Below are 12,327 nucleotides of genomic sequence, written 5' to 3'. Positions count from 1 at the left end.
AAATCATGACCCCCGGGGGTAGGGCGGGGCCAAAATGGCCGACCAAAGTTTTACATAGAAATATATAGGAAATTTCTTTAAAAATCTTCTCCTCAAGAACAACAAGGCCAAAATTGATCATATTTATATGGAAGCATCCTCAGGTAGTGTAGATTCAAGTTTGTTCAAATCATGACCCCCAGGGGTAGGGCGGGGCCAATATGGCCGACCAAAGTTTTACATAGAAATATATAGGAAAATTCTTTAAAAATCTTCTTCTCAAGAATAGCAAAGCCATAATTGATCATATTTATATAGAAGCATCCTCAGGTAGTGTAGATTCAAGTTTGTTCAAATCATGACCCCCGGGGGTAGGGCGGGGGCCAAAATGGCCGACCAAAGTTTTACATAGAAATGTATAGGAAAATTCTTTAAAAATCTTCTCCTCAAGAATAGCAAAGCCATAATTGATCATATTTATATGGAAGCATCCTCAGGTAGTGTAGATTCAAGTTTGTTCAAATCATGACCCCCAGGGGTAGGGCGGGGCCAATATGGCCGACCAAAGTTTTACATAGAAATATATAGGAAAATTCTTTAAAAATCTTCTTCTCAAGAATAGCAAAGCCATAATTGATCATATTTATATGGAAGCATCCTCAGGTAGTGTAGATTCAAGTTTGTTCAAATCATGACCCCCGGGGGTAGGGCGGGGCCAAAATGGCCGACCAAAGTTTTACATAGAAATGTATAGGAAAATTCTTTAAAAAATCTTCTCCTCAAGAATAAAAAAGCCATAATTGATCATATTTATATGGAAGCATCCTCAGGTAGTGTAGATTCAAGTTTGTTCAAATCATGACCCCCAGGGGTAGGGTGGGGCCAAAATGGCCAACCAAAGTTTTACATAGAAATGTATAGGAAAATTCTTTAAAAATCTTCTTCTCAAGAATAGCAAAGCCATGATTGGTCTTTGGACTACTTTTGGATTTAAGCTTTTCAAGTATAAACCAATTCTGCTTTTTCCTAGCCACAGTGCTCGGGTGAGCAATGTGGCCCCTGGGCCTCTTGTTAAAAATGTGACCCTTGCAGTCTTACTAGTTTTCAGGATGCATAATTCTGATTATGAATTCTTGATAATTTAGTCTAAAATTTTATAAATATAAAAAATTCTGATATAGTGAATTTACAGATGCATGTAGCTGATTGATATTTTGTCAGTATGAGGTTATATGTTAAAAAAATATATACATATTTATACCCCCACTCTGAAGGAGAAGGGGGTATACTGTTTTACCCTTGTGTGTCTGTCCGTCCGTCTGTGTGTCTGTGTGTCCGCGTGTCCGTGGAGCTGTGTGTCCATCCGTAACAAATTTTCGTCGCAGTTTTCTCAGCAACTACTTATCGTAGATGCTTGAAATTTTTACACAATCTTCTCTGAGGCATGCCATATGGTGGGATACATTTTCGCTAAAATACGATGTCAACTTCCTGTTTGTCTGTGCGTCTGTCTGTTTCATACATAACAAATTTTCATCACAGTTTTCTCAGCAACTTCTCATTGTAGATGCTTGAAATTTTAAAATAATCTTCTCTAAGGCATGCCATATGTTGGGATACATTTTTGTTTAAATCTGATGTCAATTTCCTGTTTGTCTGTGCGTCTGTCCGTTTCATACATAACAAATTTTCGTCGCAGTTTTCTCAGCAACTACTCATCGCAGGTGCTTGAAATTTTAACACAATCTTCTCTGAGGCATGCCATTCATTGGGATACATTTTTATTCAAATCCGATGTCAACTTCCTGTTTGTTTGTGTGTCTGTCCGTTTCATACATAAAAAATTTCATCGCAGTTTTCTCATTAGCTATTCATAGCAGATGCTTGTTTATTATGAATTTTCAAAGAACTCAGAGTTTACTGAAGTAAAATTATTCTTTTTTCTTTTTAAGTACAAGCATTTTTGTATGAAATAGTTAAATAGTAAAATTTAGTTTTTAAATTTACTTCCAGTCCTTGAACATATAAACCAGTCATACTTGACAGAAAATGTAAAATTTGCGAATTTGCTGTGAGAGAGATAAATGCTGTGAGAGAGAAATGAGAGAGATATTGTTTATTCGCAATGGGGACTTGATTTTTTGATGTGTTCAGGGTCCAGTGACTCAAGAGGTATTTTAACACTTTTTAATGACAAAGTAGAAGTCAAAATTTCAAAAGTCAAACTTGATCCCCTTGGAAATTATATTGTTTCAAGTATCTTCATTGACAATAGATATTCTATTACACTAGTAAATTTATATGGCCCAAACAAAGATAATCCTGATTTTTATATTGATCTTGCAAATATCATTGATGATTTTGAAGATGATTTTGTTATAGTCTTGGGGACTGGAATCTTGTACAAGATTATGATCTTGATTGTTACAACTATGTGCGTGAGAATAATACAAAAAGTAAATCTGAAGTAGAAAAATTAAAGGACAGATTCAATTTAGTTGACCCATGGCGCGTTTGCAATCCAGATGTAAAAATGTTCTCTTGGGCTAAAAAATCTCCTATCAAGCAGGCTAGATTAGATTTCTTTCTAATATCAGAAGAGCTTATGTCAAGACTAGATACGGTAAATATCCTCCCAGGCTATAGAACAGATCATTCAATAATTGAACTTCAACTAAGATTTGACAACTTTTCTAAAGGAAAAGGCTTTTGGCGCTTTAATAATTTGTTGTTGAAAGATCCTGATTTTGTTAAGAAGGTCAAACAAATTATTTCTGATACTCAGGTAGAATACTTGATAGGTGAAAACAGCTCATCAACAATTGACGATATCTATTACTAAAAATTATTTTAATGAAAATTAGAGAGTTTGCAATTTATTTTTCCAGTAAAAAATCCAGTGAGAGGAAAAAATAGAAAGAACGTCTTCAAACGCAAATAAAATTTATGCACGAAATGTTTAACATGCACCATCTACAAATTTATGGAAATTTACTGGATGAGCTACAGGCTGAACTTGAAAATATTAGAAAATATGAACTTGAAGGGCTTTTGATACGAACACATTGTAAATGGATTGAGGATGGTGAAAAACCAACAAAATATTTTTGTGCTCTAGAAAAAAGAAAATATAACAAAAATTATTGATAGTAGAGGTAATCCAATTGTAAATCAAAAAGAAATATTAGATAATCTTAAACAATTCTATCAGTCTCTATACAGAAACTTAGATGATTCACTAATTGATGTTGATTTAAACACAGTTTTAGTAGATTGTAAAGTTCCCAAACTCAGCACAGATACAAAAACACTAATAGATAATGATATCTCCCAGTCTGAAATTTTAAATGCTTTGAAAAATATGAAAAATAACAAGACCCCTGGAACAGATGGATTCACTACAGAGTTTTTGAAATTTGTTTGGTCTGATTTAAGCAAATTTTTGATAAATTCATTTAATTGCAGTTATAATAAAGGATATTTAGCAATGACTCAAACTCAAGGTATAATTTCTGTAATTCCAAAGGGAAATAAACCCAGAGAATACTTGAAAAATTGGAGACCTATCTCTCTTCTTACTGTTACTTATAAGTTGCTGTCCAGTGTTTTAGCCGAACGAATTAAGTGTTCTCCCCTCGCTTATTCATGAAAACCAAAAGGGATTTCTTAAAGATAGATATATTGGTGAAAATTCTAGACTACTCTATGACACTATTCACTACTGTAATGAGGAAAAGATCCCAGGACTTGTTCTTCTCATTGATTTTGAGAAAGCATTTGACTCAGTTTCATGGAGATTTATTTTTAAAGTTCTACAATTCTTTGCTTTTGGTGAAAAGTTCATAAAGTGGATTAAATTGTTGTTTTCTAATGCAAAGTTGTGTGTTATCCAGCATGGCATATTTTCAGAATTTTTTGATATTGGAAGCGGATGTAGACAGGGGGACCCTATTTCACACTATTTATTTGTACTTTGTGCCGAGATCATGGGTATTATGATAAGAAACAATCCTGATATCAAAGGAATTTTTATTAAAAGAAATGAATATAGACTATTGCAATATGCGGATGATACAGTCGTCCTTTTGGATGGTACAAAATCCTCTCTTACTTGCGCTCTATCACTGGTAGATCAGTTTTCTAAATATTCTGGTCTTAAACCAAACTATGAAAAAACTCGATGCATAAAAATTGGCTCCATGTCTCAAGAAAATATCAATATCTGCTCAGATTTTAATCTCCATTGGTCTCGGGAACCATTCACTGTATTAGGTATAACTTATTCTGTAGATTTGAACCCAAACTCTATGAATGAACTTAATTTCCAACCTTAACTGGTCGTAATGAAAAAAATAATTGGCTCTTGGTCAAAAAGACTGTTGACAACAGCCGGCAAAATTACAGTAGTAAAGTCAATCATTTTTCCTAAAATTACCCACCTGTTAATTTCCTTGCCGAATCCTCCCCTTAAATTTTTACAGGATCTTGAGAAAATGTTCTTCAATTTTATCTGGAGCAATAAACCTCCCAAGGTAGCAGAGAATTGTATACTACAGTGCCATGAAAAAGGTGGCTTAAGAATGATAAGTGTTAAAGATTTTTGTAAGGGTTTAAAAATTACATGGATTCGTAGATTGTTTAGCAATGTTAATGCTTCTGCATGGAAAACTTTGCTTTATAGTATAACACCAGAAGTAGAATTTCTTCCCTGTTATGGTAACAGTTTTACAAGATTAATTTCCAATAGAATTTCAAATCATTTTTGGAAAGATGTTTTTGATGCCTTTTACGAATTAAGAAATATAATTGAGTCTGACAGCTTGTCTATGTTAGATCCTCTTTGGTACAATGACAATATTAAGATATCTAACAACTGTATATACTTTAAACATTGGGCTGAAAAAGGTGTAAAGTACATAAAAGATTTGTTTTTTCCTGATGGCCAGCCTATGAGTTTTGAAGAATTCTGTGAGGTATATAATCTGTCAACCCCTTTTACTTTATTTCATGGTGTCATACAAAATGTCAGAAAATTGAATTTAACTTATACTGTTAAGGATGTTCTTTATAACTCTCCCTATTATCCCAATTTCTTCAAAACAATTTTCAAGAGTCAAAAGGGATCAAGAGATTTTTATGATGTATTAATTTCATCTAGATGGAATAAACCTAAATATGAAAGTAAATGGGAAAATGCTTTAGATTTGAATGTAAACCAAATGTGGTGGAAAACTCATAATAAGATTATTTTTAGTATCACTGAAGATGTACAACTTAGATGGTTTCAATATCGAATTGTACATAGAATTTTGAGCACCAATGTTTATTTTAAAAAAATAGGGATTGTAAATTCTGATCTCTGTACTTTTTGTGGTATGCATCCTGAATCGATCACCCACTTGTTTTGGGGATGTTTATATGTTGATATACTATGGAATAATCTAGTAGAATGGATAAATGATAAAACTGACCAGAACATTGAAATAAACCTTATAGATGTTATACTTGTTAGAGATGGTAAAAACCATATTATACTGAACCTTTTAATATGTATAGTAAAAAGACATATTTATAAGAAAAGACTTTGTAAGACACTACCAACCATTGATGGAGCTAAAAAAGAAATTAGTTATTACTATAAAATTGAGAGATTTATGTATTAAAAAAATAATGATCTGCCTATATTTGAAAAGAGATGGGGTGTTTTTCCCCCTCTGTTTTCTAATGGTTAAAACTGTATTTGTACATGCTTATAATAACAATGTACTTGTTTAAAATCACTATGCTATCCATTTTTTTTCTCTTTTTTTTGTTTTTTGGATAACTTATCTGTCAATACATACACATATTGTATGAATGTGGTGTGAAAGGATTTGTTAGTTGTTTTTTTTTGTCTTTTTTTTTTTTCATTGAAAAATTGTCCTGGTCGAATTTATAGTGTTCATATTAATAGTAGTTCACTTACAAATAATAGTGCCATGTAACATGTTCATACATACATGACAAAGTGAATAGTCATTTGATCAGTATTATCATATATCATAGAGATGTTAATGTCATTTCTTGGAAATATTTTTCATCTTAAAAGAATGACTACAATGCATACATCATAAGATTTCATAAAATTTTTTATATTCTATGTATATGTATTATGCACTATAATGTCTTTAAATTCCTCTGTTTGTCAGTTTGGTGAATCCAGGGCTCCCCAACCTTGGCGCCATTCATGTAATCATATACTGCTGGGGCAATAAAAAAAAATTAAAAAAAAAAAAAAAATTTAGTTTTTAAATTTACTTCCAGTCCTTGAACATATAAACCAGTCATACTTGACAGAAAATGTAAAATTTGCGAATTTGCTGTGCAGTACACATGTATGTATATTTATTTGTTATTCTCAGTACTTCAGAGATTCATGATGTATTTTTCACTTTCCACTGACGATTTAAAATTCAGAGAAATAACATAAATACACATGCACCAACCTACTTAAGTTTATGTAAGTAGAGCTTCAGTCTTCATCAGTTATTCTGTTTATAAGACAGAAGGCAATTAACAGACAGAGAACTAGCTGCAGATGCGTAACTAATGTTTCCCGTACGAAAGTTCGAGGCGGAATAGGCACGGCTTGGGCACGGCTAAGACATGGAATCCACACGGGTTCTGCATGTCCAAGACACGGACACGGCTTCCGTGTCGGAAAGTGAGGAATCCTCACTCACAGAAACCCCAGTGGAGGCACGGAATCCGTGTCCCAAGGAGATGGATTTTAACTCAGGCGGGTTTTGCTTCAAACTTGTATTTATTTATATCTCACGGCTTTTTACTGAGCATGCTCAATCATAACTTCCTTTATTTGAATATTAAATTGGAGGGATTCATGGTCATGAGCTAAGTCAATGTGTCTTTTTGCTATATTTAAAGGATATTTAACTAATAGATGTCAGTAGGAATTGTATTTATGTCAATCTGGGATAATTTCTTCACTTTTGAACTAAATGAAGTAAGTGTAATCTAGAATAAATAAGTCAATTTTTTAATTTCCATGATCTAAGTCCTGTATTGCGATGTTGACAATGAACATGATGAAATAGTTTAGGTTTATTTGAATGACTTTAGTTGGACTTTCACTAATCCTTTATAGTATATATTTTATGTGACATCTGTGACTGTGCTAGTGAAAGTTTTATTTAAACTAAATTCTTTCTCAGATTGTGCAAACTTAGCTAGATTAAATTACAACTGAATATTGTACATTATCATTAAAATCTTAATTAAAAACTAGCATGGATTGTAACTGATAAAGTTAATCTTTAACAGAAAGTAAATGGACACATTCATATAAGATTTTTAACTTTTGAAATTCTAAAACTAAGCATTAATGTAAAGCAATGTGAAGTTAGTTTGGGTTTCAGTCACCATTTTGGCATCCACAGTTACATCGATCAGGAGATTCTCTAAAGGCCATGACCCAGATCTAAACAAATGCACAGATCCCGTGACTCCTTATATGGTATACGGCACGGCTTTTTTGACACGGGTTTCCAAAAAACCGTGTCTCCATATATGGAAAAGGACACAGGTTTCAGACACGGGTTTACAGAATCCATGAGTCCATATATGGAAACTAGCACGGCTTTCTGACACGGGTTTTGTAAAACCGTGTGATCTCATTTAAATATTTCGGCCAATATCCCGTGCCGTGTCCGTGCCTCGACCACTTTTAGGCACGGCTTTCCATGCATACTTTACATAGGAGCACGGAATGCTTAAGCATGGGTTTCTGGAGCCGGAATCCGTGCCTGAGCCGTGTCTAAGCCGCCCAGACTGTTTCGTACGGGTTGGGGGAAAAAAATGGGTGGATGACTTGTACATTCTTCACAATTTTTTTTCCAGATCAGTGAGCTATAGATCTGCAATTAATAAAATCTGTTATCCAATGTGCTTTCAATGTTAAGGTCAAGACCTTGCTTTAGACTAACTTTTTGGTGCAAGATCCATTACGCAGCACAGTTAAGGTGCGCAATGGAAATATCGACTAAATTTTGTATTTAAAAATGTATTTGTAATTGGAATGGCGATTATTTTTAGTACATTATTTATATCAGATAATTGTAATTATGATTAATAACTACATATCGAGGACGAATATATTTTATATTTAGACTAGTCACGTGATGCTGCAGTCAGGCGATTTTAGCACATTGACTTGCATTATTGATGTTACATATAAATATCACTAGTGCAAGGGCATAACCAAGTTTCATTTCCAAATTTATTATATAATTATTTTCAACACACATTGTAGTTTCTAAAAAGTGCTGCGATCCTGTCTAATTTCTGCAATTTCATTGTTAAAATTATATTTGTATGACCGAATGCTATATTTTTTGATGGTCAGCGGCATGAAATATTGATATAATTAAATTGTTTTTAAGATTTCATCAGGATCGCAGCACTTTTCAGATACCTTAATAGTTCTAGAGTTGAAATGTAAAAGCTTATTATGATCCATAGAGAGTATGCCCTTGCACTAGATCGATTTATTAAGACCCCCACATTACCCTCCGGTATACTTGCATACAAATATACGGCAGTGTCAATTAAATACGTAATGTACAGAAAATATATTAATAAAATAGTGAAAACGACATTAAATTCAAGTTATTGCTCATAGAATATCTGTAAATAATATTTTATTTAATTAGAGAATAAATATTTTGTTGAGAAAAATATTACTTGATCTGCCTCTCACTGCATACAAACTACGTCACGTTGTAAGAAATGACGTCATATTGACAAATGTATTGCGATCAGTGACATGTATATAACTTGTTATGTGGGACTTAACTAAAGTCAAAACAACACGCTGTAGTAAGTTTTAATGTAGTTGGATCATTTCTTACTGGTTAAATTAGCAAATCAACTCATTTTGTGGTATTTTAAAGAAATGCTGTATGACGTATATTGTGTATGATGTCATAGTCAAGTTTTCCCGTACAAATTAGGCTCCGCCTCCTTTTTGTAACCTTAACTGTGCTGCGTATGATGTCATTATCACTTTCAATTTTCTTTTTCCCATACTTTATCGCTCTAATAGAATTATGTAGAAAATATAGTATTTTCATGGAATTCAATTTGAAATTACATTAAAAGTAGTCCCGATACCTATATTAAATTTAACATTATTTTAAAGAGGCCATGAACATACAAATTTTCGTTTTTTATAAGACTGTAGGCAATCTGGATACATTTTCTTTGTCTGATATGGAAAAAACTCCTATATTCATGACTGCTTTTCTTAATTTTCATAGGAAATGACAATATGTAATATGATTTTTCATCTTGTTTACCTACAAATTATGCCCCAAAACACCTTATTTGACCTAGCTAAAGTTATAAAGCATCATTAAAGGAATTTATTTCCTAAATTTGATATATTTGTAGACACCTTTCATTTACTAGATCTTGACCTTAAAAGAACAATAAGGATTAAGTGACATGTATGTGTTATAATAATAATTTATTAAAGATTTATGTAAGGCATAACAAAAAGAAAGGTATATACCGCTAATATACCACATTCAGCACAAAGACACAACTCATCCAAACTTAATGTGGCAACAAAAAATCCCCATTATTCAGTGATTCACTGAAGTCACGGCCAAACTCAGGAGAGCTTCTGGTAATAACTGCAGAGTTCAGTCATAAGCATCTTTAGTATAGATATCACATAGGTATCACAGATGTTTAATAAAACTGTATAAATAGGATATAAACTCTACAATTAAATAAAATCTATCTCCTTCACATTTGGCACAATAAAATAATAATGAAAACAGCTGTACGGCACTGGAATGTCATTTCTGTAATACTATTACATGTGTATTTAGGAATATTATGATCAGAGAAATGTAAAAACAACTGATCATTCTACCAATTTATAAATGTAGGTACTTGTGAACCTTGAAAGGTTAAACCAAGTACAGCATTGACAGGTGTTCCTATTATCAAGTTAATTTAAAAAGTTTTGTTTGACTACATCTAGCCTTTGCGAAAAAGAAAGGATCACATCTTTAATAGGGATCAGAAATAAAAAATTAAAATAATTAGAGTTGTAATATTTGAAATGTTTAAATGTTAAACCATTGTGATTTGAATAGATTTTATGAGTACCTGTATCTTAATACTAATGTTGGTACAATGCAATAAATATTAGTGAAAAAAATAGTTCTGTTCTATTAAAAAAATGATAAAGCTAGCAGATGAGTTGATTTGATTCATATTCTACTACTAATATGAATATCCCTGCTCTTAGAAAATACATTCATTAAAAAATTTAAAGTGCTGCACTTAAGCTTGTGTGGGTACATTTCAAGTGATTAACATTAAGACCTTTTAAGCCCTTAGGTACCCTGTGTCATAATATCACAGATACTTTGTACATTGACTGTTGAGACAGACTAGGTTGTTTCCCTTGTTTAATTCTCCCACCAGATGTCACCCCCAGCTGTACTTGGAATAGCGTAGTAGTCAATTCCCCCTGTCCGGTTTGTCCCTATCCCTGCTTCGTCGGACGGCAGACTTGACCTCATTTCTTCCCATGAATCCACTTCTAGAGCTGGTTAGAGTCAGAGTTGCTATTGTTTTAGGGCCAGGTTCTGATATTGTAACAGAGGGGACAGTCATTAGTTTGGCACTGTTTGAGCTTGCATGTGAATTTGCGGTAGATAACGCATTAGATCCTGTCACATTAAGAGATCTAGTAGTGGCTGTGTTGAGATACACTGCAGAGCCTTGAGTTTTCCCTAATGAGCTAGTGAGATTATAAGGATTTGAACTCAAGCCTCCAGAAATCGAAAGTTTACCACTGGTCTCTTTGGATGAGCGAAGAGATTGAGTGTTTGAATTATGGCGAGCACTTCTATTTCCATTGTTTGTAATAAGAGGAAAATTTGATACATTTTTAGTTGGTATGGGGTTTGTGCTGGTAGTGCTAGTCATTATAACGTACGGATGTGCTGGTTTCGGTGTGATTTCAGTCAGTCCTGGCTTTGAGGTGGTTGCTGAAGAGTTGGTGTCACCAGGACTGGATTTTGGGATGGAAGTCACAGAGGAGGTAGCAGGTACAGAAGTGGTGTTACCAGACAACCGGCCGACAAATGGTTTTGCTTTGCTGGTAGAAGTGGTTGTGGTGGTCTTGGTGGTAGAACTGACTAGAGAGTCAGCAACACTTGACTTCTCCTCAGCCATTGTTGACTTTTGTTTTTCAAGAGGAGAAAGGTTCAGTACCACACCTTCTGAGCTCTTTGCTACAGACTGTGCCTTTTCCTTCAAGTTACTATCCTCCTTTTTCAGTTTTTCATCCTCTTCTGTTTGTTTCTCATCACCATGGCTCGTTTTCAATGTTGCTGACTCATCCAGTTTATTGGAGGTCTGGCCTAATAGATTTCCAGCCTCTGCCAGCAGGGTAGTGGAAGAAAATGAGACCATATCCGATAGCTTGGCATTGGGGTTAGAGACCCTGTGAACATCAGTCACAACTGGCTGCTTTTTAATAGTGGAGTCTTTTTCACTGTTTTTGTCAGTGGATGACTTTTCAGTTGTTAGTGTTGGTTTAGGAGCAGACACAACCGGTGGAGCAGACACAACCGGAGTACTGGTGGTGCTCAACCGGTGGAGAGATCGTGGTGCAGTAGGAACAGCAGTGTTTGGAATGGAAGCACGCTTTTCTTGTGGTGTGTTGTCTTTCGTGGGTGAAACACTGCGGCTAGGCCTGGAAGGCATATTGTATGGCCTAGAACCACAGTAAAGTATAGAAAAACCTCTTAATGAATTCAAAGGCAGTAGTTGCTGGTTTTTGCGTGTTTTTTCAAAGCATTCAATGGCCACAACTGTAAAACAAATGGAGATTTGATTAGTTTGATACAGATATTTCTCTGGACTCTTAACAGACTCAATGAGATTCCTGATTAAGCTATAACTTACAGAGTGTCTCCTCCACCACCCCTGGAATCACCTCCTTCAGTGCCTCACAATTACAGTGGAGAGCCGGGTTCACATTGATCTCTATCAGGTAAATCTGGAAAAAAGGAGGCATTTTAGTGTTTCCAGTATTTCTTCAGCTTACTTTATTACAATTTAAGAAAGTAAGTGTCAAGTGAGAAAAATATTTTATCTGGTGGCCACTGCACATTTCAGACAGCTTGACAACTGACATAATATTTGGCTGTTGTGATCTCCAGATACACTGCCTTTCTTGACCAGCATCTATTAACTTCCATCCAAAAGAATTTTTTAAAGTATTTTTTTTTCATTTTTTTAAAACAAATTGTAGAATTTTTACTT

The 12,327-nt window shown here is 34.0% G+C and overlaps 1 protein-coding gene across 2 annotated transcripts in view; it reads right to left on the bottom strand.

The window, feature by feature from the left end:
- Window positions 1-10,138: 10,138 nt before the first annotated feature.
- Window positions 10,139-12,327, bottom strand: part of LOC134258733 (protein polyglycylase TTLL10-like) — a 65,888-nt gene continuing 63,699 nt past the window's right edge. For both annotated transcript variants that reach the window (XM_062741295.1, XM_062741296.1), the window contains exons 9-10: window positions 11,968-12,061; window positions 10,139-11,873 (exon numbers count right to left, since the gene is read on the bottom strand). In XM_062741295.1, the coding sequence (XP_062597279.1) occupies window positions 10,513-11,873; window positions 11,968-12,061 (1,455 nt within the window). In that variant the 3' untranslated portion in view covers window positions 10,139-10,512. The remainder of the gene's footprint in view (window positions 11,874-11,967; window positions 12,062-12,327) is intronic.

Source organism: Saccostrea cucullata, unplaced genomic scaffold (assembly GCF_032062105.1).
Source record: "Saccostrea cucullata isolate Sc308-1 unplaced genomic scaffold, CSIRO_AGI_Scuc_v1 ctg27, whole genome shotgun sequence".
NCBI lineage: Eukaryota > Metazoa > Mollusca > Bivalvia > Ostreida > Ostreidae > Saccostrea > Saccostrea cuccullata.
Note: the sequence above shows the minus strand (reverse complement) of the source record. Positions and strands in the feature narration are given on the sequence as shown.